The 27,752-nt window shown below is 40.7% G+C and overlaps 2 protein-coding genes across 2 annotated transcripts; one reads left to right on the top strand and one right to left on the bottom strand.

The window, feature by feature from the left end:
* Positions 1-107: 107 nt before the first annotated feature.
* LOC115143587 (4-galactosyl-N-acetylglucosaminide 3-alpha-L-fucosyltransferase 9-like) lies at positions 108-4,671 on the bottom strand. The gene is made up of 2 exons (XM_029684088.2): positions 4,371-4,671; positions 108-1,407 (listed from the first exon to the last, which is right to left on the bottom strand). Exons 1-2 carry the CDS (start codon positions 4,432-4,434, stop codon positions 278-280), a joined length of 1,194 nt encoding a protein of 397 aa, XP_029539948.1. The 5' UTR covers positions 4,435-4,671; the 3' UTR covers positions 108-277.
* Positions 4,672-10,001: 5,330 nt separating this feature from the next.
* tpcn3 (two pore segment channel 3) lies at positions 10,002-27,398 on the top strand. The gene is made up of 19 exons (XM_029682289.2): positions 10,002-10,583; positions 11,440-11,522; positions 11,818-11,932; positions 12,401-12,529; positions 13,718-13,834; positions 13,982-14,100; positions 17,621-17,722; positions 19,216-19,342; positions 19,742-19,946; positions 20,249-20,393; positions 21,925-22,110; positions 22,619-22,683; positions 23,599-23,686; positions 23,933-24,002; positions 24,705-24,924; positions 25,269-25,359; positions 25,645-25,758; positions 26,168-26,280; positions 26,673-27,398. Exons 1-19 carry the CDS (start codon positions 10,461-10,463, stop codon positions 26,810-26,812), a joined length of 2,352 nt encoding a protein of 783 aa, XP_029538149.1. The 5' UTR covers positions 10,002-10,460; the 3' UTR covers positions 26,813-27,398.
* Positions 27,399-27,752: the final 354 nt, after the last annotated feature.

Below are 27,752 nucleotides of genomic sequence, written 5' to 3'. Positions count from 1 at the left end.
CAATGCTCCTATTTTCTGCTGGCTTGCCCCACCCCCACAGAAAGCACTGAGCTAGGATGAAACACCTGCATTTTGGAGCTGCCTTACTCAAGAAAACAAATGAGACCTTGTTTTTATGCAGCTTTATTAAGTCAATATATTTTTGACATTGTTTGCAAACTGACATGTGACACATATTAATGGCCAAAAAAAAACAGGGAAGCCCATATTTTTTGGGGGTGCTGAAAATGTGGGGCTCAAAACACCAATATTTGTAGAGATCATTGTAAGTTCCTTATTAACCAAAATACCATTTGTAAAGATTGTGAACAACTCTGTACTCCTTATGTGTTCCCACATGGTCACAGGCATAACAAATAGCATGGGTGAACTCTTGATACTGTTGAATTAGATGGCGTTGAGCAGAAAAGTGTTCACGCCACTGAAAGTAGTGCAGATATGCCTCATCATCCTTGTCTAACTTCAGGAGGAATTCTGCCAGGGCTTTCACATCTGGAAAGTCATTAACATGGATGAAGGAATCTCCTGGGACAAAGTCCTCATAGTTTTGTCTAGGTGGGCCCAATACTACTGGTACAGTTCCTGCTGCAAGTGGTCCGTTTAGCTTCTCAGTGATGTAATCTCTGTGGACTGAGTTCTCAAAGGAAAGGTAAAACTTACAGCTGGAGATGGTATCGTAGTAGTCCTCATATTTCAAGAAACGGCCAAAGGCCTTGCCAAAGACTTCCACCTTAACGTGTTTGACAAGTTCTCTGTAATAGTTATACCTTTGGCCTGATCCAGTGGCAGGGTTATTGTTACTCACAATCCAGCAAACTAATTTATCTTTTTTGGGCAGCACAAAATCCTCCCCCTGGCCTTTTCTTGCGGTCAAGCGCCAACGAATAGGGATGTCTGCGTCCTGCCTGTAACTCAAGGTCAAATTGAAAAGGTTCTCTAGACCAGATAGCCTGTTTGTGTTTGTAGGGGATTCAACATGGAACCAGATCCACTTCTGGAATGGTGGCCTGGGTGATCGAGGCAAGTTGGATAAATCTTGCTTAATGGATTTGTGAAAGATGAGCACCCCGTCTGCCTTGTTGTATATAGACCTGTCATCAGTCAGGAGACAGCTATCAATGTTGAAGAGAGTGGCGCAATCGCTTAAGTCAAACCTGTAGTGTTCAGGCCAGAACCACAACAGCATAATGGGCTTGTCTGGTAGGGTCTTAGCCAAGGAGCTGTTGTGCTGTCCTCGGGGTCTCTCTGAGTACTGCGGTGGGAAAGCAGGCAGGGGAGGGCAGAACAGAGATGGTGCTGAGCTGTAATGCATTAAAAACAGCACCACAAATCCTCCTAAACTAATAATCGATACCAGAATGACACGTAGAACTCCAGTTAGGTAAATGCTAGACAGCATTTTTGCTCCTGTAAAGAGAGAACATCTATCATTAGGAACTTGAATGATTGTAACAATGGGAGAAAGTCGTAGTAGTTTGCTCTCATCCTGTACCCGTAAAAACAACTTTTTCATAATACCAATAATGAGCATGTAAACAAAGAGCTATTAAGGCTGAAAGTGTTTCAGTCCACGAATCAGATGTCTTCTATTTCTAATAGGAAACATGCTCATGTCTCGCTCTTTCAGTACATACCTTGCCACATTAGGAATCCATTTATGTAATTAGTTAATCATTAACATTTGCTATCTGCAGTTCCTGTTGCAACTACAGTTGAAGTCAGAAGTTCACATACATTTAGGTCATTAAAACTTATTGTTTTTCAACCACTCCAAAAATGTCTTGTTAATAAACTATAGTTTTAGCAAGTCGATTAGGACATCTACTTTGTGCATGACAAGTAATTTTTCCAACAATTGTTTACAGATTATTTCACTGTATCACAATTCCAGTGGGTCAGAAGTTTACATACACTAAGTTGACTGTGCATTTAAACAGCTTGGAAAATTCCAGAAAATGTCATGGCTTTAGAAGCTCCTGAATGGCTAATTGACATAATTTGAGTCAATTGGAGGTTTACCTGTGGATGTATTTCAAGGACTACCTGACATGTTCTGTCTCCTAGAGATGAACGTACTTTGGGTACGAAAAGTGAAAATCAATCACAGAACAACAGCAAAGGACCGTGTGCAGATGCAGGAGGAAACCGGTACAAGAGTATCTGTATCCACAGTAAAACGAGTCCTATATCGACAACCTGAAAGGCCGCTCAGCAAGGAAGAAGCCACTGTTCCAAGACCACCATAAAAAAAGCCAGACTACGGTTTGCAACTGCACATGGAGACAAAGATTGTACTTTTTGGAGAAATGTCTTCTAGTCTGATGAAACAAATAGAACTGTTTGGCCATAATGACCATTGCTATCTTTGGAGGAACAAGGAGAGGCTTGCAAGCCGAAGAACACCATCCCAACTGTGAACCATGGGGAATGCAGCATCATGTTGTGGGGGTGCTTTGCTGCAGGAGGAATTGGTGCACTTCACAAAATAGATGGCATCATGAGGCGGAAAATGATGTGGATATATTAAAGCAACATTAAGACATCAGTCAGGAAGTTAAAGCTTGGTTGCAAATGGGTCTTCCAAATGGACAATGACCCCAAGCATACTTCCAAAGTTGTGGCAAAATGGCTTAAGGACAACAAAGTCAAGGTATTGGAGTGGTCATCACAAAACCCTGACCTCAATCCCATAGAAAATGTGTGGGCAGAACTGAAAAAGCTTGTGCGAGCAAGGAGGCATACAAACCTGACTCAGTTACAGCAGTTCTGTCAGGAGGAATGGGCCAAAATTCACACAACTTATTGTGGGAAGCTTGTGGAAGGCTACCCGAAACGTTTTACTGTGGATATAGATAATTTTGTACCCGTTTCCTCCAGCATCTTCACAAGGTCCTTTGCTGTTGTTTTGGGATTGATTTGCACCAAAGTACATTCATGTCTAGGAGACAGAACGAGTCTCCTTCCTGAGACAGAACGCGTCTCCTTCCTTAGCGGTATGACGACTGCGTGGTCCCATGGTGTTTATACTTGTTTGTACAGATGAATGTGGCACCTTCAGGCGTTTGGAAATTGTTCCCAAGGCTGAAGCAGACTTGTGGAGGTCTACAATTGTCTTTTCTGAGGTCTTGGCTGATTTATTAAAATTTTCCCTGTGATGTCAATCAAAAAGAAGCACTGAGTTTGAAGGTAGGCCTTGAAATACAGCCACAGGTTCACCTCCAATTGACTGAAATTATGTAAATTAGCCTCAGAAGCTTCTAAAGCCATGACATAATTTTCTGGATTTTTCCAAGCTGTTTAAAGACAGTTAATTTAGTGTATGTAAACTTCTGACCCACTGGAATTGTGAATTGTGATCATCCACCTCTGGCCTGCTCGCCTCCCTACCACTGAGGAAGTACAGTTCCCGCTCAGCCCAGTCAAAACTGTTCGCTGCTCTGGCCCCCCAATGGTGGAACAAACTCCCTCACGACGCCAGGACAGCGGAGTCAATCACCACCTTCCGGAGACACCTGAAACCCCACCTCTTTAAGGAATACCTAGGATAGGATAAAGTAATCCTTCTCACCCCCCCCCCCTTAAAAGACTTAGATGCACTACTGTTCCACTGGATGTCATAAGGTGAAAGCACCAATTTGTAAGTCGCTCTGGATAAGAGCGTCTGCTAAATGACTTAAATGTAAATGTAAATACAGTGAAATAATCTGCCTGTAAGCAATTGTTGGAAAAATTACTTGTCATGCACAAAGTAGGTGTCCTAACAGACTTGCCAAAACTATAGTTTGAGTGGTTGAAAAATTAATTTTAATGACCTAAAAGTATGTAAACTTCCGACTTCAACTGTACATTTTTATTTAAACATGTTAGGAGAGCTGATAAGTGATCCACCCCTTTGCTTGACAGACTTGCTTCTCTGCTTTTTGTCAATGTCATCTGGTGACGGTTGGAATGCATCATTGACTCTATTTTAAAGAGAAGAAAATGAACTGCTTCAACCTAGTCATCTGGCAGTAGTTTACCTGCCATACACCTTTCATGTGGAGTTTATTTTAGTGTATTGGTATTCCAGCATTTTCACAGGTTCTTAACAGTCATTAAAACGTATTGTGCCGTTACAGTAAAACATCTACATTTTAAGAAAAAATCTAAATGCTGTAACTAAATATCTTTATTTTATTAGCAATCTGTATAGCCAATATAGAAAACGCCCATTTATAAATGTGAATCCTCTAAGACAATTGACATTCATCTTAATTATTATTTTAGCATTCAAAACTGCACTCAACGAGGCACTAAATTATAAAGCCTGGGTTATAGAATTAGTCGTAATCGTAGTCCTAAAATATTTTGAAAAGGAAAGAAAGTCTCACCGGTCAAGAGGTTTGTACTCGTGCTGTATTCAGAACGGCTGCTGACGTCATTCCTACACTCCATGAGAATTGTGCTGTCGATCTTCTCTATTTATCATTAGTTCAATACAGTTATAGGAAACAGTGATCATTTGGTTTAATTTATTCTCAAACTATATCGAAGGGGGAAGAAATAACCCTTCTGGCCACCCTAACAGCAAGAACAGAAAGCATTGGGCGGGTTTGTTTTGCGTTTCCGTGGGTGAATGTTTCAATTGAATGGTCTAAAATGTACAAACACTGGCGGTGAAATGAACTCGCCCATTCTCGTCAAGGGAAAATGGGTGGGGCGTGGGGAGCACGGGCTAGGTAAATGTTACTTTTCAAGCCACAGATAAAACAGTGACGTCAGAACCTGTGGTCGTTGGCGCCACCTGGAGGTAAATACAGAGTAAATATAAAACAAAAAAATACAGGGCAAACAACTGCAAATGATTAAACAAATGCAAAAACCATAGTAAGATAAATCCAAGGTGGTCAGTTGCACCTCGTCAAGGTGGTTGGCTGAGCGTCTTCTACTCCTCTCTGACCATGCCGAAGCATCTTTGTTTGAAAACACAATCAATCCCTTACTTTCCACACTTTATTAAAATCAACAGAGCTACTGGCTCAACCAAAGTACCACTTAAAAGGTTGTGGACATCATTATAATAACATGCTAAACAGACAGGTTGAATAAACTCTTCCTAGATTGTCAGGAGGTGCGGTGTGGCTTGAGGTACCTCCTCCATGTGTCGATATCTCGCTGTGCCAAAGATGAGAACAAAGCATGTCAGGTGTGAGGCTAAAGCGCACCTGAAAGGTCAAAGTACAACATTCTGAAACCATTTAGGCCACCAGATGTGGCAAAGTGGACTAGTCTGACAAGGTGATAGTCATAAGAAATTTACCAATGACAGAAATGTATTGCGAGTGGAAACTTGAACATTTTAAGCATTCTGTGCACTTCTGGCACACGTTTACCGTGAACACTGGCTGTACCTGCTTCAGTTACAGTTTTAGTCAGTGGCCAAGCAGGCTACTGTGGCTATTTGGGCATAATGTAGGCCTATCAGAATTGTTTACCAACAAAACCAATGGAACAAATGCACCCCATAACATTTTACCATGGAAATAGCTATTGATTTCTATGATATAGCGCTTAATGAGTTGTGTGGGAGTATACAGCTGGTTAGTGGGCATTGCAAAAGGCTCTTTTGTAGCTCTAGACTCGCCTTATCTCCCCCACACAACTCACTCTAGCTATAACATATTTAAAATAACCTACCAAGTTGTTGACCATATGAAGAGAGTACAGCATTAGATAAATAGGCTTGTTCAGGCTGTTGTTTACAGGCTTGTTGTGTAGGTGCAAGTTAAGACTAAACTTGCCAGTTCCTTTGTCATGTATCAACCACAGGAGTTTGGTGACACCTTCATTCGGGAGAACGCACTCTAGGTAATGACTGGAGCGGAATAAGTGGATGCTTTCCAGGTGTTTGATGCCATTCTATTTGCTCCATTCTGGCCATTATTATGGGCCGTCCTCCCCTCACAAGCCTCCTGTGGTATCAACCTGGCAATGTGCTAAACCTATTGTGCAGAATGCTAGGGAATCGGACCATGACTATGTCTAGGTCTCCCTTTTCATTTGTTGTTTAGGCATTTTAATGTTTTTTTGTTTGTTTTTAAATTGTAGTTTGCAGATAGTCTAGTTTTGTGAGAGACGATAAACAATAACCATACAGACAGTGACTAACATTCCAACTATGGAGACAAACAATGAGACTTTATGATGACTCAATACAACATTATATACCAATGCACTCGTTCAACAAATTAAAAATTAGATTTGCTTTAAGTTATATTCAAAAGTGCTGATATTATGTTGCTTCAATCGCAATTCCTACATTAAAGGGAATATGTTTAAGGAAAGAGTGTAAGCTAATTGGGCAACTATATAGTGATTTGAAGTTCATTCTCTTAGCCCACTGGGCACACCAGGTAATTTCAACATGGTAATGTGGGTAATATTTGGTGGAGACGTTGATCAATGAGTTTCACCTTTATTCACCCACTCTAAAAGACAGACAGAAGTTTGGGAATTCAACAATGTGTTTCACTATGCTTTCAACCATATAAAAGCACAACCAAATTCCAATGGAAAAACGGACTGATTTTTGGTTTAGTTGTCATCTAAAATGTGTTATCACTGCACTTTCAACCATTGTGCTTTAAAAGTTCAAATGGGAATAAAATGTCAGATATTTTGTATTTATACAACTTACATTTTATCACTGTGCTTCCTTAATCTATATAATAGTACAACCAAATGACCTGGATTGCGGTTGAGATTATATTAAAAGTACATAGTCCAAGTGAGCAATGCTGTTCGGGATTCTGCACAGATTATTATAGCAATTGTGAAGATCTCCACAGACCTGTGACATTTGCATGCTATCTTGAGCATGCAAACTTTCTATGATTACATTAGAAAACATAATTTTCTTACCTCATGATGCCATTTATTTTGTGAAGTGCACCAGTCCCTCCTGTAGTAAAGCATCCCCACAATATGATGCTGCCACCCTCGTGCTTCACGGTTGGGATGGTGTTCTTCGGGTTGCAAGCATCCCCCTTTTTTATCCAAACATAATGGTCATTATGGCCAAACAGTTCTATTTGTTTCATCAGACCAGAAGACATTTCTACAAAAAGTATGATCTTTGTCTCTATGTGCAGTTGCAAACCGTAGTCTGGCTTTTTTATGGCGGTTTTGGAGCAGTGGCTTCTTCCTTGCTGAGCGGCCTTTCAGGTTATGTCGATGTCCTGAGACTTGTGTTTTATACAATAGCCTTGTGTGTTCTCTTTGACTCCCTCTACATATTTTCAATCAAACACCAGAATTTACTCCATTTCCTTAGCGGTCATACTTGGTATCAGGATAAATATGACATTGAGTCACCGATTGTATACTATGTATTTTTTATTAGCTAAGCAATAAGTGGTAAATGCAATTTTCGTATATACGGGCTCTCCGTCACACCTCGCAAGGCAAACAGAGAACTGACTTGTTCCTGACAAAGATATTATAATATACTCTGACAGAGGTAGTTCCTGCTTCCGAGCCGGCCTATCACAGAGTATAGACTGGGCGTGGTTTAGACTCACCCAGCCTATCGTTGATTGTTGGCGCACGAGCTGGTACCAGCCCCCGGGCGCTCCAGCGGTCAGTCGTTGTAGTTGTGTAGAATATACAGTTATCAGGCACCTGTTATCTAACAAAATACCGTTTGTTCTCACAACACTACGTTCTGAATGTGCCCCCCCCCAACTCATTGCACAGTTCCTGTCTTCATGTTATTCTGTATTTTTCCATCATGAGAAAGGCCCATGGCCCTGAAACTGTTAACAATGTCTCAAGTCAGCTATGTTGCATACAACATACATCCACACAAGCCAACAGCAAATAATATTCCATCACATATGATATGGTAAGGGCTATAGTGTATAACACAGAACCTCACATACTCTAATTCCACAGGGCATTCCAATGATTTCAAAACTCAGTCCTCCAGAAAGTGGAGATAACACTTTTGCAGTTCTACTAGGTGAGATCTTTAAAAAAGTTGCATTAGAAAGGATTACCTATACATACTGACCAACTCATGTTATAGACAGAAGCGTGCTACATGGCAGACCAATCCGAACTCAACTCTCGGGTTGTCCGGCCCGTTCATTATCTCAGACAATCATGGCTAGTGGGAAGATTCCTGACATTTTCTGTGGCTAAACCGACTAGGCTCATAATTTAACAATTGTAGACCATCTGTAAATCCACATTTTTAATAAGGCACATGAAAGATCACATGTTCTAGAAGGAATTGTTGCCCCTCCCCCCAAAAAAAACGTTCAAATGGCTCTCCTGTCAAGGAGTGACAGGTGACATATGCAAATTAGTCACATTTGGTACAGACCAAAAATCTTGGGAATGTTGAAATCAAGTCCACTCTGAACTGCACAAAAAAATTGTCACTGTCAGTCCATGCTTTGTAGATAAACCCTACCTGGTTACATTTCTATTTTACTTTATTTGCAAGTCAAGCACCGATCATCATGTCACAAGCGTATAAATAAGGCGCCTAAAATTGTATAAAAATAAATACAAAATGTCTGGAAAATAAAATGGTTTGATGGAAACATGGCTAATGTTACCAAAAGCAAAGGAAAGCATTAATGATCAAAGTTTTAGGGATGCTGGCCCATGTTGACTCCAATGCTTCCCACAGTTGAGCCAAGTTGGTTGTTCTTTGGGTGGTGGACCATTGTTGATACACTTGGGAAACTATTAAGCATGAAAAACCCAGGAGCGTTGCAGTTCTTGACACACCCAAACTGGTGCTCCTGGCATCTACTACCATCATAGTTTGGGATTTTTTTGCTCACACTGGCACATATCGGACTGCTAATACAGGACTATTAAAGGCCCAGTGCACTACTTTTGTGAAAGTATCACCCCCAGGTGCAGTGTTGCCAGTTTAGCGACTTTGTCACTATGTTTAGCAACTATTCAGACACCTCTTATCAACAAATTTTTTAAAAAGCGACTAGCGACAAATCTAGCGACTTTTTCTGGTGTTATTGGAGACTGACGTGAAAGCACATATCGTTCTTACTCTTCTCAGCGAGTGTTGCCGTGGGCCCCATCCCAAAGCACTCACAGGTGGCCCAGTCCTCACGCAGCAGTCCCTCCCAGCTTTGCAGTCAGAACAGGAGATGTTCACCCCCTCCATGTCCAGACCGCAGGCTGATCCCGCCCTGGCTTACATAAAAACATATTTTTAATAAATAACCTGATTTAGGGCCAGACTAGTAACCATCATTTTCTCACATTGCCATTTATTTTATTACATTGTCTCTTTTTGGTCCATTTAGATTGTTAATGTAGATTGTATACAAACAAATGTAAAAAATTGTTATGGTTAAAAATGTGTTTTACTGTGATTTGTTGTAGGCTCCTAAGTGGACCATAAGGTTAAAAACCCAACCAAATTAAGAAAATGACTAAATAAAAAACTAAGTAACTCTGGCAGAGTGAGTCTCTTTTGCCGGTCCCAAGAATCAACAGAAGTTCATTTGTAGTTCTAAACATATTTAGGGTGTTTTTTACTCATTTTTTGTCTCTCCCACGACGTTATTCCTCTCTCTACAGCATCCATCACAATTACATGGCCAATTATGCAAATTATGCAATGACGTAATTTAGTGACTTATAGGACAGCTACTTTCCTTACTGAGGAGTTGGCAACAATGTCCAGATGCTTCTGCAGCTATGACTAACATACACCGTTCAAAGGCACTTAAATCTTTTGTCTTGGCAATTCACCCTCTGAATGGCACACATCCACACGCCAGTACCTCAATGCTTAAAAATCCTTATTTAACCTGTCTCCTCCACGTCATCTTCACTAATTGAAGTGGATTTAACAGGTGCCATCAATAAGGGATCATAGCTTTCACCTGGATTAGTATCACCCCCAGGTGCATCTGGTCAGTCTGTCATAGAAAGAGCAGGTGTTCATAATGTTTTGTACACTGTGTATAGCATCATGTTTTCTCTAATACGAGTGCTGTACGAACCTTTAAGTTCTCACATCACAAGAGTTCTCACATTCTGGCAACTCTATTTATGCCATAACGTTTCCTTCCAGCGCGTTCGTCTCTCCTCCGCTATTTCCGCTAAACTTGTCACATGACCGATAAAAAATCCTGGCATAAGTATTCATTTCACAATCTTTCTGTTATCATTCAAAAAAGACAGTAGGCTATTCCATCCTCCGATTACGACAGGAGGTTAAAATGTTAGCATGCCTTCAATTCGACAAGAATGTGTGATATTTGAGGAACGTATATGTAGCAGACGCAGTAACGTGCAAGAAAACAGGAGTTATAACTATTTTTTGGGGGGACGACTCCCAACTCAATCACGGGATATCCTGCTAACTTAACGGGAGCAAATAGTTTATCTAGGCCTACGAAAGAGGAGAAAAGTACATTTTCAAGGGAAATGTAATGCTAAAAACAATGTCTGAACCAGATAAAAAGGAAATCACTCCAGAAGAGGCGCCGGAAAATGGAAAGGGGATAAGAAACAGTGGAAATGCATCTGAAACTGGGAACAGAAAGACAAAGGGTGTAAGTGATATTTTGTAGGATATTGCTGACGTATCACCTATCGGTGCTCCGTTACATTTCCAAGTCGATACATTATATAGTATGTTCTTTCTGTCATTCTCATCACATGACCTCATACTTAAGTTGTTTGCGTTCGTGCACAGTACGGTATGTGCATAGTTTTATAAAGTTGCCCTGGGCTACTGTAGGCTGTATTTTATTTATTTTTGTTATTTTTTTAAAATCATGATAATGCATGAAATAGTCATGCACCAACTTTAGGCTCTCTTACTGGCGTGGCAATAATGCGTTTTGTCACAGCCAACACACCACGCGTGTTTTCCTTTAACGTTTATATTATACATGTCATCAACATGTGTGTTTGCCTATATTGGGCGGAGCCTTTTCCCCTTGAAATTAGAATTTTGGTTCATTACACACTAACGTTACTTAATTATCTTCAGTTGATTGTGTTGCCTTGACACTTGTCAGCCTATGTACACAATGTATAGTCAATGTCCCTATTTGCTCTAATGCTTTACTGATATCAAGGATCCCATTGATTCATATGATCATATATTGTACCAATTGCATGACTTGACCAGTTGGATCACACACTTCATTTTTCATCAAGCGCCTCTATTTTTCAAGCGTCTTCGAGTGGTCGTGCTGACTTGGAATCACAGTTTTACTTTTTTTACATGGACAGGTGGGTGCTGGTCCTAGATCAGCATTCCTACCTTGAGACACTTTATACATATAATAAACCTATAGACACTACTGTTTTGTATTATCTAGATATGGCTATGATATACCAAAGGTTTTATTTGCGTAGAGTATTCACTGGCTGCTTTTATTGTCTGTGGGGGTGTTCCAGGATTTTGACCTTGCAGCAGTGTATGTGTCAGACGCCCAGTATAACAGGAACATCTTTTTTGACACAACACCTCAAGCTATAAGGTAGGTAGAGATGGTTATGTTTAATGATGTTAGGTTATAGTTGCCAGAGCATTCAACTGGTTGAATTTATCGAAATAGACAGAGCATGCATTAGAATAAATACAAATAGATAGAATCTTGTCACTTGTAGCTTAAGGATAGCATTAGTGGTAGTCCTGCTATCATAGGCCATATTTGTGTGTGTGTGTGTGAGGAACAGACGAAAAAAAGAAGACAACCCTCTGACTATCTATGTTTGAAGATATTGGATAATTCCGTTGAAATATGGATTCTGGTTGTTTCTTTTCTTCCATAGATTGTACCTGCTCTATAACCATTGGGGGTTGCAGATCCTGGTGTATGCCTTCATCCTAGTGGACCTGGCTTTGGCCATCTTTGAAGACCCAGCAGTTGTCCCTCTGCCAATATGGGTAGATATCCACAATGATATTCCTCTCAACTTGGTGTAATTCTCAGTCTTTTAAAATGCCAATGTTTTGGGCCAGAGATAATGAAACATTCCAAGCAGTATGCAGGAATTATTGTCTCTTGAAATCGTTACTAATAACCCTGTTTCTTTAGGCTTGTTTTATTGCTCTTTTCATGTTTTAAATATATCCACAGTTGTATTATGTGTAGCACTGTGTGTGACCTCTGTTTTGTGATGAGAGTACCAGGGTCGTGTTTATTAGGCCTAGGGCACATTGCAGAAATGTTCTGAAACTGAAATGTTCTCATTGGACAAGGTCACGTAGCCCCTCCTGTTTCAAAGCATTTTTTCCCTTGTTTGCACCAAATGAACACCTGGTCAAACTGGGTTGAATTGCTAACAATTGGTTGTACATATGCAATCTTTTACTGAATTGATAGCAGGCACACATTGTTTTTGTCTCCCTCAGGTTACCTCAGTGATCGAGCTTGTCTGTCTGGCAGCCTTCACTGCTCGGCTCGTGCACTACGCCAAAGTCATTCCCCGGGAAAGGTTTTGGAAAGACCCCAAGAACATCTGCATCTTTGCCATCATTTTGGTAGGCGCAACTCAAATAATGGAATTATTTTTAGGTGCAGGAATAAAGCACAGGGGAACATCAATATTCCACAGACCTCATATTTCTTATCTGTATTATTTTTCAGCCCAGTCCTGGTGTACTCAAGTTTAGGGAGTGCGTATTACCCTCATGTTCTTTAGTGGAATACAATATAGTACAATACAACTTTATTTGTCCAACTACTACATTGGAAATGCCTTGTCTGCTCTGCTCTCTCCTACCTCTCCTCACAAGACACGAACACTAGGGTCATTGTGATCCAGTGCTTTTGATTCAGTGTGCATATCTCTGTGTAGGTACCGGAATAATAAATTGTAATTTATTAGAATTATTTTTATCCGGCGACAGCTTATACATATTCTGTATATATGAACAATACTGGAATCAAACCCAAAAGCAAGGTATTGCTAACATTTATTAGTCTTGGGTCGTTGAAAGAATTAGAAATCATTTACTACTTTGGCCAAGAAGGAGTTGGGAAACCTACCCAGTGACTGTCAGTGTAGCAGCATTTGAAGGAACTGTATGACAAATTGAGAATGTGCTGAGAAGTGCTTTGCACACTGTTGTGAAACAACCTTTAGCCCGAAGTTTCCCTGTGTCAGGGATTCTCAACTCCTAGTTACTTCCTAGTGTTAACGCTATGACTCAGTTTGATTCAGAATAAACAAATGACTCATTTTGAATGCAATGTTGGACACCGCTAACTCCTGTATTGACCATGTATGCAAACATGTATTGATGGAGATAGATATAGGTGGTAAAACATATTTCAATGTAAATTGCATGACTGGGGTGGTGTTGACTCTTGATTGAGCAGTGTGTGGAAAAGTGGAGCCCAATGTTGGAATTGGTCTAGCTTCAAGCCGTCATGCTGCTTGAAACTAGACCCAATTCCAACTTCCAACGCTGGGCTCCAATTTAGGAAGTTTGAGAATTGCTCTGAAATGATCCAAAATGCTGAATTGCAAATCAACCACTAGCCATTACACTCACCTGCTTCAGGATTGGATAGATGGAAACAATATGGCTACAATACAATTGCCACACTAAATCTATACAATTTACTTTGGTCTCCAGGAGTCGTTAGAAGCATACAACTTTGAATAACTACTCCCAATACAATTAAAGAAACGGGGTAATAATTGACATTATTCTCCTCCTCAGCTCTCTCTTGTTGACATGATCATTTATGGGGCGTTGAAAGCTAGTGGTTTCTACGCTGTCCGCTGGTCGCGGGTACTGAGGCCCCTCCTACTGGTCAATATCACTGAGGGAAGACAGGTAAAGTCTGTCTGTCACACACATCTTCCCCCTGATTCAGAGGGGTTGGGTTAAATGCGCAAGACACATTTCGGTTTAATGCATTCAGTTGTACAACTGACTAGGTATCCCCTTTCTGTCACCCACATTCTCTTTTCCTTCCTCTAGCTCCGGAGAGCGTTCCGAAGCATCCGGAACGCTCTGCCTCAGATCCTCTATGTCTTCCTGCTCTTCATGTTCAGTGTGCTCATGTTCTCACTCATGGCCCTCAAACTCTTTGGAAAAAGGTAAGTCAGGAATTGTAGTCATATGGGCATGTCTGCCAGCATTGTAAAATCTCGGACAGGGGTGACCATTTTGTCTGCAGAGGCCTGGTCTGAATGCAGGCCTTTATTCCAGCCAAGCATTAACCCTGGGATGCATAGTAAACATGGCGCCCCAAGAATGCACATGCCAGGTCAAAATGACCCGATTCTGTAATATCTGTGTTTGATACACATGGGTCTAAAATATGATCAATTTTGTGGAACATAATTGTTTTGAGTGATGATTTGGGCCTTTTTATTATTTTAGACATTTTTAACTGCTCTTCAACAGTTTGATACACATTCCAATGATAACATATTTTGAAATTCCATGACTGCTATTGAAAATATGAACATATTGTTCTTACAATCATTCTTACAATCAAAGTTTCACATTCAACCTTTTAATGTGAAGAACAAAATAAAACCATCTTAAGCATGTTTTGTAATATTTCAAAACATTTATTTGAAAATCCAAAGTTCATCAATATAAATGACAACACTAAAAGTGTTCCTAAAAGGAACAAAGTTTGCGTGTGTGATGCTTTCTTATGCTGTCTTAGTCCATGCATTTGTTACAAACAACAAGCATGTGACTGTGCTCTTTGCAGACAGGTGTGTTGCACTGAGAACACCAGCAGCTGACTTTTCTATCCTTTGCGCTTGGGCAGAGCTGGCACCTCTTCTGGACCTGGCTGCTCTGAGTGGTGGTGGCATGGCTCTCTTTCATCACCCCACAGCTTTCCATTGCTCAGTTAATCTGTGGAGATGGGAGAACCTTCCAACCATCTCTGCAGCACTCCACCAATCAGGCCTTTTATGGTAGTGGCCAGACGGAAGCCACTCCTCAGTAAAAGGCACATGACAGCCTGCTTTGAGTTTGCCAAATTGGCACCTAAAGGACTCTCCGACATGAGAAACAAGATTCTCTGGTCTGATGAAACCAATATTGGACGGAATGCCAAGCGTCACGTGTGGAGGAAAACTGCTCATCCACTGTGACGCAATCGCTGGGGATGAACCTTCCTCTACAGTTTGTTAGGAAAAGGTCCCCACATACCGGAAGGCTGCCAGGTGGTCCGTTGCCTCTCTGACCACTCTGTTCCTCTTGTCATCAAGCCTCCGGTAGCGACGGATATCCTCATCTTCCGAACCGACATGGTGGCCAAAAATAGCTTCCTTGTTGAGACATCCCACCTGTTCTCCATGCCGGAAAGGAGGGTTAAACCAATAAAGGCCTTTAGTTCTTCTTTGTCTACTTCTCTCCACTCTGTCCCTTTTGCTATCGCTCTTCTCCGTCCTTCTAAATTTGTACACTTTAGGACCTCCTCAATGATGTTGTAAATAAACAACTCCCAGGCAACTTTTGGTGACACAACTGTTGACCCCGGCACAGGACCTGGGCAGCTCCTCCGGATGTTATGCCTTTAGTGTGTGTGTGTGTGTGTGTGTGGAGAGGGGGGGGTTCACTCCAGTAAGACCCCTTTTTACTCACTCTCCTCAGAGGAGGAGTCCTGCCCATCTGTATAATCTTCTAGGACAGCTGGCCTACCAGATGCATCCACAATTCCAACTTTGCCCACAGGCACATAGTCTGTGCCATCTGAATTGGATACCTCTGATTCTGAGTCAGAGGCACAAATGGCTTCCTCATCCAGCATCTGTAAAACCATTTTGATTGTACAGTTGAAGTCAGAAGTTTACATGCACATAGGTAATTAAAACTCATTTTTCAACCACTTCACAAATGTGTTGTTAACAAACTATAGTTTTGGCAAGTTGGTTAGGACATCTACTTTTTCCAACATTTGTTTACAGACAGATTATTTCACTTATAATTCACTGTATCACAATTCCAGTGGGTCAGAAGATTACATACACTAAGTTGACTGTCTTTAAACAGTTTGGAAAATTCCAGAAAATGATGTCATGGCTTTAGAAGCTTCTAGAAGGCTAATTGACATCATTTGAGTCAATTGGAGGTGAACCTGTGGATGCATTTCAAGGCCTACCTTCAAACTCTGCCTCTTTGCTTGTCATCATGGGAAAATCAAAAGAAATAAGCCAAGAGCTCAGAAAAATTGTAGACCTCCACAAGTCTTGTTCGTCCTTGGGAGCAATTTCCAACGCCACATTCATCTGTACAAACAATAGTACGCAAGTATAAACACCATGGGACCACACAGCTGTCATACCGCTCAGAAAGGAGACACGTTCTGTCTCCTAGAGATGAACGTGCTTTGGTGCGAAAAGTGCAAATCAATCCCAGAACAACAGCAAAGGACCTTGTGAAGATGCTGGAGGAAACGGGTACAAAAGTATCTATATCCACAGAAAAACGAGTCCTATATCGACATAACCTGAAAGGCCACTCAGCAAGGAAGAAGCCACTGCTCCAAGACCGCCATTAAAAAAGCCAGACTACAGTTTGCAACTGCACATGGGGACAAAGATCATACTTTTTTGAGAAATGTCCTCTGGTCTGATGAAACAAAAATAGAACTGTTTGGCCATAATGACCATTGTTATGGTTGGAGGAAAAAGGGGCAGGATTGGAAGTCGAAGAACACCATCCCAACAACCATCCCGGCAGAGCAGAAAAAGTGTGTGCGAGCAAGGAGGCCTACAAACTTGACTCAGTTACACCAGCTCTGTCAGGAGGAATGGGCCAGAATTCACCCAACTAATTGTGGGAAGCTTCTGGAAGGCTACCTGAAACGTTTGACCCAAGTTAAACAATGTAAAGGCACTGCTACCAATTACTAATTGAGTGTATGTAAACTTCTGACCCACTGGGAATGTGATGAAAGAAATAAAAGCTGAAATAAGTCATTCTCTCTCCTATTATTCTGACATTTCACATTCTTAAAATAAAGTGGTGATCATAACTGACCTAAAACAGGGATTGAATGTCAGGAATTGTGAAAAACTGAGTTTAAATGTATTTTGCTAAGGTGAATGTAAACTTCTGACTTCAACTGTATGTCTGTCAACTTTCTTATGATCCTCCTTATGAAACTGTTTTTACTCAATGAGTTAAAAAGGAGAAATGAAAACGGTGATTAATGAACATTAAACACAAGATATTTAATACATTTTATGAATTACTTAGTTTTTATTGTTGTAACAAAGAAAAGTCAGTTTGACGAGTGCAATGCAGTGGATTCCATAGGAAATGCATACGGGTCATATTTGACCCACATATGGGGTTGGGAAGCAAAAACTCTTTTTACTTAAAAATATAAGAAATTAAAAAACAGAACTAGGGTTAACAAGTTTGATTCAACTCCTATTCTATCAAGTCTTTTATTAGTTGAATCGGGCATGTTCATGCTGGCTTGGAACAAAAGCCTGCACCCATGCTGGTCTGGTCTAGTTGGCAAGCAAAGAAGTACTACCAAATGCGTAGCACTTCATAAAGTTGTACTGAAAACTACCGTGGGGGGGGGCATTGTTGTTGGACATAATGCAAACCACATTTGTGCTGCTGCTTCCTCCCTAGGGGCCTTAAAACAATAGAGGGTCGCCCCTATTTCACCAACTATCTGGAGATTGTCTTTGATCTCTATGTCCTAGTCACGACTGCCAACAGCCCGGATATCATGTGAGTACCCTGGGTACATTATCCAAACTTATTCCTTATGATTTTTATTATGAATTTATTTTTATGAAGTCTAGTAAGATTTGAATTCTTCTTTTTAAAGCTATAATCCTTAATTGAAAAAATAACAAAGCTGGCACCCCACCTCTGTTTTGGTAAAAAGCTTAGATAGAGGTGGGTTTGGAGAAATGTAAACACTGCAAAATTCATAGACAGAGCTATGGATGCAAGGGATGACCATCCACTATATCACAAATTATAGTTTTAACCGTGTTATGAGGCTAGACAGTGTTTGTTTACATTGTTTTTACTCCAATGTTTGTAAACAATCTTATATTTTGGGTTCTGATGGAGTATGACAGTTGGACTGAGCTCATCAGGCATTTATCAGTTATTCTTTAAGAATCAATGGGTATTTATAATTAATTTATAAGTCAGAAAATGGATGTAGCATTTAAAGATTCTAGCTTTAACTGTATGACTTTTGATTTGTAGTGCAACTTTAAGTGCGAAGTTGCCTTTTGGCATGCCCCTTTCTATATACACACAGTGGCCAGTTTATTAGGGACATCCATATAGTACTGTGTCGGATCCCACTTTGCCTCCAGAACAGCCTGAATTCTTTGAGGCATGGAAATGTTGTTCAAGGGACCTAACGTGTACCAGGAAAACATTACCCCACCACCACCAGCCCATACCTTTGAAACCAAGCAGGATTGAGCCTTGGACCCATGCTGCCTAGGACAAATCGTGACTCTGCCACCAACATGATGCAACAGGAACCTTGATTCGTTGGACCAGCCAATGTTTTTCCACTCAATTGTCCAGTGTTGTCGATCGCGTGCCCACTGGAGCTGCTTATTTTTGTTTTTAGTTGATAGGAATGGAACATCGTGTTGCCTTCTGCTGCATAAGCCCATCAGTGTCAAAGACCGACGAGTTGTGCGTTCTCGAGATGCCGTTCTGCACACCACTGTTGTACTGCTCCGTTATTTACCTGTTGGTGGCTGGATGCACCATTCTCGGTAAACCTTAGACACTGTCGCTCATGAAAAGCCCAGGAGGACGGACATTTCTGAGATACTGGAACCGTCGCACCTAGAACTGACGATAATACCACGTTCAAAGGCGCTTAAGTCACTCGTTTTGCCATTCTAATGTTCAATCGAACAGTAACTGAATGTCTCTGCCTGCTTGATATAGCAAGCCACGGCCATGTGACTCCCTGTCTGTAGGAGCGAACCATTTCTGTGAAAGGGTGGTGTACCTAATAAACCTACAACAATTTTGCTGGGAGTAGATTATACTTGCAATGATGGTGATACGAGTTGGGTTTTGCCTACTGAAGTTGAATACACTGGCTGTTAGTCGCTCTGGATAAGAGCGTCTGCAAAATACCTGAACTGTAAAATATCACAAGTCATTTAATTGTTTAATCTTTAATATATAGACACGTGGACAAATCTTTTTTAATTTGTCTTTATTTCCCTACGTAGGATGCCAGCGTACAACTTCAGCATTTACTTTGCCGTGTTCTTCATCACCTATATCCTAATCAACACCTACATCTTCATGTCAGTGTTCCTGGCGGTCGTGTACAACAACTACAAAAAGTACCTGAAGGTAGAGTGGGCGGACAAGACCATGATATAAGCAATTTCTTCGCAGATTTACTCCTTTTGTTGGTTCTGATATGGTTTGTTTCATTTTGTGTAGAGCGTGTCTGAATGAGCGAGTTGAACGTCACATAACTTTGATAGGTTGTTGCTTAAAGTAGCTATTTTGAGTGCTTTTATGTGTTTATTCTGAAATTCAATATTGGTGACTTAAAATGTAAGTAGCCTTGGCTTGTGTGAGATGGAATGGCTCCTGCTCCTATCTCCTGGCTCTGTAGATTAAGGCAGCTTGGTGTCTTACCTAACCTTACCTAACCTCAACCATTTGTGGGGAAAATGCTAAACTGAGACAATATCAGTGTCTACACGCGACTTCATCCTACTCCTATCCTATGTACCCAATCAGGAAGAAGTACGGAATCTCGTCAGGGCCAAGAGGCACAAGATGGTGCGTGCCTTCGGTGTGCTGCAGGAGAGGAAGGGAGAGGAGGAGCCTGTGGTAAGCCAGGCCTGTTGGAACCAGCTTGTGCGGTTGGTCCAGCCGGACATCAGCAACGCCCACAGGGAGCTGCTGTGGAGCGTCTCCGACGACAACAACAAAGGCTGCATAGGTGAGTGGTTGGAGTCTACTTCACACAGAGACTCACACAAAGCTGTGTTACATGCTGAGTAAATTGCAGATGGACCTGGATAGGTGTTTAATATATCAGCTAACATCCACATCATATGATGTAGCCATTTGAAGCCAAAATTCCCAGTCACTGACATGTTACACAACCATTGGTTCATGCAATGCAATGCCTGCAATGTAGTTACCCTGGAACGTGACCGTAGTGTTACCCAAGATGACCAATGCAGCACCTGCTTTGAGCTGAAGCCTTAATTAATTTAATCTTTCCATCCACCTGTGCAGGGAAAGTGGCATTTGTTCAGCTTGCGGACCTCCTGAACATCCAGGTGATCATGATGAAGTCACGGCCTCACCCCCTCAAGACCTGGCTCCCCTCTCTCTATCTGTCCTCCCCCAGTCGTCTCGTCTGCCGCATGGTCCAGCACAAGTGAGTGCAGCCAATGAGTGTAGATGTTACTCAGCAGACGTACAGGGAAGAGGTTTGGGGGAGCGTGTGAAAGTATCTGAAAGTAGACAGTGCCTTCGGAAAGTATTGAGACCCCTTGACCTTTTCCACATTGTGTTAGGTTACAGCCTTACTCTAAAATGTATTCAATTGTTTTGTTTTCTTCAATCTACACATAATACCCCATAATGACAAGGCAAAGACAGGTTTTTAGAAATGTTTGCTAATTTATTAAATGTAAATAACGTATCATATTTTACATAAGAATTCTGACCCTTTACTCAGTACTTTGTTGAAGCACCTTTGGCAGCAATTACAATCTTGGGTCTTCTTGGGTATGCCACTACAAGCATGGCACACCTGTATTTGGGGAGTTTCTCCCATTCTTCTCAAGCTCTGTCAGGTTAGATGGGGAGCATAGCTGCACAGCTATTTTCAGGTCTCTCCAGAGATGTCCTGAGTGCCCTGGAGAAGGTTTTCATCAAGGATCTCTCTACTTTGCTCTGTTAATCTTTGCTTCGATCCTGACTAGTCTCCCAGTCCCTGCCACTGAAAAACACCCCTACAGCATGATGCTGCCACCACCCTGCTTCACCGTAGGGATGATGCCAGGTTTCCTCCAGACTCATTCAGACCAAAGAGTTGAATTTTGGTTTCATCAGACCAGAGAATCATGTTTCTCATGCTCTGAGAGTCTTTAGGTGCCTTTTGGCAAACTCCAAGCAGGCTGTCATGTGCTTTTTACGGAGGAGTGGCTTCCTTCTGGCCACTACCATAAAGGCCTGATAGGTGGTGTGCTGCAGAGATGGTTGTCCTTCTGGAAAGTTCTCTCATCTCCACAGAGGAACTCTGTCAGCGTGACCATCGGGTTCTTGGTCACTTACCTGACGAAGGCCCTTCTCCCCCGATTGCTCAGTTTGGCTGGGCGGCCAGCTCTAGGAAGAGTCTTAGTAGTATATAACTTCTTCCATTTTAAGAATGATGGAGGCCACTGTGTTTTTGAGGACCTTCAGTGCAGCAAACATTTTTTGGGCCCCTTCTCCAGATCTGTGCCTCGACACAATCCTGTCTCGGAGCTCTACGGACAATTTCCTTTGACTGTCAACTGTGGGACCTTTTATATAGACAGAAGTGTGCTTTTCCATATCTTGTCCAATCAATTAAATTTATCACAGGTGGACTCTAATCAAGTTGTAGGAACATCTCAAGGATGATGAATGGAAACAGGATGCACCTGAGCTCAATTTCCAGTCTCATAGCAAAGGGTCTGAATACTTGTGTAAATAAGGTATTTCTGTTTTAAATTTTTTATAAATGTGCAAACATTTCTAAAAACCTATTTTTTGCTTTGTCATTATGGGGTATTGTGTGTAGATTGAGGATTTTTATGCATTTAATCCATTTTAGAATATGGCTGTAATGTAACAAAATGGGAAAGTATTCAGACCCTTTGACTTATTCCACAAGACACTGTATATCTTTGTTTCTTTCTGTGTGTGTGTGTGATAACCAGGGCGTTCATGTACACCTATGACCTGATCATCCTGGTTAACGCTGTGTTCATCGGCCTGGATGAGGAGGACCCGTTGATAGCCAACGTAGAGTGGGCTTTCCTGGTTCTCTATCTCCTAGAGATCCTTCTCAAACTGTACAGCTTCGAACCGCGCGCCTTCTTCTCCAGACACCAGTTCTGGAATTGGTGAGATGCCCAAGCATTTTTGTCCGGTTACACGGGCAGCGATTTAAGCCTAGTCCTGGACTAAAAAGCATGCTTACTGAAGAATCCCATTGAGCTTGCTTTTTAATCCAGGACAAAACTCAATCTTAATCTGGGAAACCAACCCCTTGTGTTGCCAGTAGTAGTATACATAGTATAATTTTGTTGTTTTTCTTTCACATACTTTGAGCGTTTTGAGGGTCTGCACTTTTTTGACTTCCATTGTGTCAGGCAAACTCAATCAAGAACGGCTAAAGTTGAAAGGAAAAAAAACAGTACTATTTCAACCCAGGTCTGCTCAATATTAGAAGTTTTATGTTCCCCTTACCCCATGTAGATGCAGCATCCCTAATTCTGTGACCAAGGCTTGCGTACTTAAGTGGTACTAGCTGATTAGGTATATGATGATTGAACTGCAATGAAAGGAGACCGTTTCTGCTTCGGTTGAAGTACTTGTGTAGTAATATCTTCCTCACCACTATGCACACAGGTTTGACACCATCATTGTCATCACTGCTTTGATTGCTATGATCATCAATTCAGCACTGAAATTATGTAAGTAAAACCTAAATCTGTGTTAGGGAAGGGAAAAGGGAATTCCATTAGATTCTCCATTGAGCATGCTTTTTATTCCAGGATTAGGCATAATCTGTGTCCGGGGAAACTGGCCCAATATGTCTTTAAATCTAGCACATTGTGTTATCGATGACTTCCACTCTTTACTCACAAACAGTACATTTTATTATTTCTTTGTTATTTTCTTTATTAAGGGTTCAGCAGCAGTGTGCCTACATTTCCGATTGTAGACCACTATGGCATTTGAGAACTTTTACTGTCATTGTTTATATTAAGGCAAATACAATATCCAACTTAACTGTACATTTTTGTCTGCGGTTTGCTGTTCCTCATGAGCCACCCTCTGATGGCGGCTCATTGTTAATGCTGGCTGCTGTTGACATTGAGCTAACATTGAGGTTTTACGTTATTTCAATGCTGTGCTGGCCCTGGGGAGCAGGAGTGGAAGGTCACCTATAGTAACCCTCTCGTTTGTTTGTTGGAGTCATCCTATTGTTTCTGTTGCCCATAGGTCTTTGACCTTTTCATGTATTATTTTAAACCTATTGAATGAGTGGTCATCGTTATGTTTCATTTTTGAAAATGAGCAAAAGTACAATGAAAGATAAAATGGTACTTTATTCATGTTTTTTTTTTAAATTGATGACTTCTGATAGAGACTCATCAATTAAATTATTGAAAAATCAGTATAGTATATAATGACATTGGTAGTGGATGGCTTCCTATGCTTCCTATGTTGACTTGGGATGCTGTTTATTGTCTTTGTCTTTTTTTCTTTATGCTGTCGATGGTGCCCTCTACTAACTTGCAGCGTAGAACACATGCATGTAAAAGAATTTAGCCCTCCGTGTCTGCCTGGCGTTCATGTTGTGATGTTCATGTGTTTTGTCCCAGCTGGAGGCTACACCAGCCGTCAGATCCTGGACATTGTGTTCATCCTGCGCATCCTGAGGCTCATACGAGTGGTGGACAACATCAAAAGGTTAGGAGGTCAAGGACTTCCTTTTCCTGTATGAGCAGTGTCTGTTTGTGTGTGTGTGCGCTTCAAACTTAAGATGTGAAACCTTATCAAACTGTTTCCCTTAACTACCAGAGCTAGTATCTGCAGTAGCTACTGTGACAAAATGATTTTGCAGAAAGACCTATAGAAGTCAGATATGGTTGATTTTGATATTCTCATTCATAGACTTGGACGTGGAACTCTTCCTGATGTTCTTTCTCCCCTCAGGTTCCGTGCCATCATCAACACCCTCATCAAGATTGGACCAACGATACTCACCTTCGGACAGCTCATTGTCGTAAGTTGTTAGTGTGCAGTTAAGTTACACCAAGAAGTTATTGTGTTTATTAATGATATTTATGGACTCTAAGTGTGACTCTATTCCTGCATATTGAGCTTAAAGTGCCAATCAGGAGTTGAAACGATACCAAAGTGTACTCCCCTCCACTGTTTCACTAAAAGGCTGAGTGATGGGGCTGGAGAAATGTAACCACTCTCAATTTCATAGACAAAGCTATGGATGCAAGGACTGACCATCCATGAAATTGCAATTATAGTTGTAACCATGTTTTGAGCCTATATGGTGTTTTACATCTACTTTGTTTACAAACATTGGAGTAAAATAAGCTTGTATTTTGGGTTCAGTTGAACTAAGCTCATGAGATTGACGCTTGTAAGGGATATTCGATGATTTCAAAGGTCAAGATGAATCAAATTCCCAATCTATCAGCTATGTATATCCAGCTATATGCCTCAACCCTAAATGAATGGAAAAGATGAGGACTACAAATTGTGGTGCTTATCTCTTCTGTTCATTTTGGATTATGCCATACAGCTGGATCTACAAATTAGATGGTCTTGGTCATTGACTCATATTTAATTTACACTGTATTATGATGGCTGAAAACATCAGACAATTGATTGGAGTGAAATATCCCTCTATGTAATCCTGTGTTGCAACTGATTGATTGACTGCATAGTTGTTCCATATATTTTTCAGGTGGTCTATTACATATTCGCCATGGTGGGAATGGAGCTGTTCAAAGGGAAAATACGCTTTTTCGAGGCCAACTCCACTGATCCGGATAAGGCATTCTGTGGAAACCCTCTGCTCAAAAACTCAGTGTTCGCCAAGCACAACTACTGCAAGAACAACTTTAACAACGTTGTTTCCTCTTTTATCCTGTTACTGGAACTCACCGTGGTCAACCAGTGGCATGATATCCTTTTCAAAGCTTGAGAAAATACAGATATTAAGCTAAAACTAATACTTTTTATGTACTCTTGTGAAAATGTTGCTCCAAGATAGAAATCTTGAATTGAAATGTACAGTAAGTAGTGGTCACTGACTAAAACTTTACAGTAGGTTAGTGTGTAGAGGGTTAAAAATGAGATGAAATTGCACTATAACCTATCCTTTTTCTTTAGTAAACAGTCTTCATAGCTTATTTTAGGATCCAGACAACTGGGTAATTTCTCAGTGTTTCTCAAAGTTGCCAGGCTAACTTGACCACTCAGTGAAGTATTGTTACTATTTTATTATTTTCTTTAATGTTGGTCCCACTGCTGTCCAGCGGTTTCACTGCGGTCACTCACATCTCAGCCAGGATGTTCTTTGTCCTCTTCCACATTGTAGTTGTCATCATCATTATCAAGTAAGAACAAGTCTCCTTTGAAATACTGAGAATCAAACAGACTTCTTAATGATACTCTATTGCTGAATTACAAATCCCCCCCAGGCAATACTGTAGATCTAAAAGGATTAGACAAGTTTAAGCAATATGGTAATAACTTCGCTTTGTCTTTTGATTGGCTTGGAGGAATGTCCGCCATATTGCTTATACCCATGTAATAGGTTCAGAGCTGGAGGAGTGCCTATGACTTGTTATTTGATAACTCACTCTTTAAGAATTGAGTATCGCATGCTTTTTTCCCACCAGTATTTTCATTGCTTTTGTCCTGGAAGCCTTCTTCGTGGAGTACACCGTAGACCAAAGTAACCTACAATCTTCTCTGGAAAAGAAAATTGAGGAACTGGAATTGGGCGTCAAACAGTAAGTGCCTGATAGTTTTGCAATTAAAGAAGAATACTTTTTTATGCCATGGGGTGGGCTCTATTTTGTATTGAGTTAGAGGGGTGAAAGTGTAGCACGCATCATTTTCTGTAGCCATGAGTCATGTTCCAAGCTAAACCACATACAGTATTCATGATGCACTGCCTTAAAATAAAGGATTTGCTAATTGCTTATTGGCCAGTAGATGTGGCAGACTCGGATGTTCAGTGAGGTGAAATATTCAGTGTTCCAGATATAAATGTGATGAATTGATATGATTTCCTATTCAACATGACAATCATAGCTGCTCAGTCTATGCAAAACATTTCAGAACGTTCTGTAACGATGTATCCTCCTGAATAGCCATGTTTATCTTGATTTTATTGTGCTTTCTCTTTGTGCCAATCAGAGAGAAACTGGATGGAAACTTGGTGGATGCCATGGAAACGAACGACAATGATATGGGCAACTCTGAGTCGACCAAGGAAAAACCTGCACTCATGTTCAAGATCGCCTGTAAAAGTAAGCTTTGAGGAGAATTCATTGCATTACTGTCTGAATCACCTGTATGGTGGTATGATACATTTTATACCTTGGAAATCTATTAACGTGTATGGAATATATGCATATGGCAATTCATGCACTTTCAAATATTATGGCTGCTTATAATGTGTTGTGTATTCTGAATGTACTGAATTCACAATCATAGAATCACATTGAATCATCCTAGTTATACAGTATGTGATGAATTATGATTTTACTACCCTGAAAAAGGTTATCAAAAACCTTTTTTTTCAATAGGAAAATGTAAATCTGTGTTTTTGTTAGACAAGTTCAGGTAGTAGTCTACCTGAATAGGACTTTCCCTTTTAACCATCTGTACTGACCTCAGCTTTCTGCCTGCTTCCTCCCAGGATACAAAACCGTGGATGGTTTGTTACAGAGGATGTTTGAGGCGGACCTAGACCCAGAGGATTTTGCGGATGACGAAGATTTCGATCCCAATAACCCATCAAATCTGAACTTCCCAAATCCAAACTTTGATTCTGTATAGCCATGGTCAGAAAGGGAATAAATACTCTAAATTAGCTTTCTGTTTTTGTACTGGAATGCCTTATATTATGTATCATCAAAAATATATATTTTATGAAATATTTCTAGGTTTATGTAAAACAAAATACACTTTAAACGGGTAACATTCCTCAATGTGATATTTAGCTAGGTATTTTCTTTCATTTACTTATTTTTGTACATCTCTTGACAACACAATCCACATTCATCAAAAATGAGATTGTATTCTTGTTTGAGTATAGATTATCAAATGCTGTTTGATTTATCTCTATCATGAAGGGAAAACTGAAATGATATTAATTGGAATATCTACAGAGGTAATTTCCTGCAGCATAAAAGGTTGTTTCTATTGGGAAATGTGACTCAAATACAGTCTTTATTTATATTGTCATTTATGCACAATTTCCCGGATACAGATCAGGCCTTCTGGACTAAAAAACATGTTCAATACAGAATCTCAATAGTTTAATCTGTGTCCAGGGAACCAGCCCTTGAAGTTCAGTCACAACCATTACTCTGTAGGCCTATGTACATCATTATTTCTCTATTAATAAAGCATACCAGTTAAGGCTTTCTTGTGATGTATTATGTGCAGCCAAACTAACATTTCATGTAACCAAGCATTCATTTACCAGAGACTGGTTTGCTCTGACATCAGTACAGCCACTTTCTTCATTTTTTCAAGTAAGGTTTGGCCGTTTGGTGCATAGCCTACCCTACCTGACACCGTGCAGAGATTATTGCGATTGGAAACGGTTGGATAGCTACAGTGCCTTCAGAAAGTATGCACACCCCTTAGCTTGTTCTACTTTTGTTGTGTTTACAGGCAATAAAAAGTCACTGGCCTACACACAATGCATTATGGGGCATTTTTACATTCATAAATGAAAAGCTGAAGTGTCTTGCGTCAAGTATTCAACCCC

Source organism: Oncorhynchus nerka, linkage group LG15 (assembly GCF_034236695.1).
Source record: "Oncorhynchus nerka isolate Pitt River linkage group LG15, Oner_Uvic_2.0, whole genome shotgun sequence".
Classification (NCBI taxonomy): domain Eukaryota; kingdom Metazoa; phylum Chordata; class Actinopteri; order Salmoniformes; family Salmonidae; genus Oncorhynchus; species Oncorhynchus nerka.
The sequence above is the reverse complement of the archived record's forward strand: the minus strand, read 5'-3'. Positions and strand labels throughout refer to the sequence as shown.

Excerpts from the sequence above, each read along its gene's own strand:
- tpcn3 (XM_029682289.2), top strand. The coding sequence starts at position 10,461 with ATGCTAAAAACAATGTCTGAACCAGATAAAAAGGAAATCACTCCAGAA. Across the intron at positions 19,947-20,248 it reads CAACAACAAAGGCTGCATAG|GGAAAGTGGCATTTGTTCAG; the intron begins GTGAGTGGTTGG and ends CCACCTGTGCAG. Across the intron at positions 26,281-26,672 it reads GTTCAAGATCGCCTGTAAAA|GATACAAAACCGTGGATGGT; the intron begins GTAAGCTTTGAG and ends GCTTCCTCCCAG.
- LOC115143587 (XM_029684088.2), bottom strand. The coding sequence starts at position 4,434 with ATGGAGTGTAGGAATGACGTCAGCAGCCGTTCTGAATACAGCACGAGT. Across the intron at positions 1,408-4,370 it reads GAGTACAAACCTCTTGACCG|GAGCAAAAATGCTGTCTAGC; the intron begins GTGAGACTTTCT and ends CTCTCTTTACAG.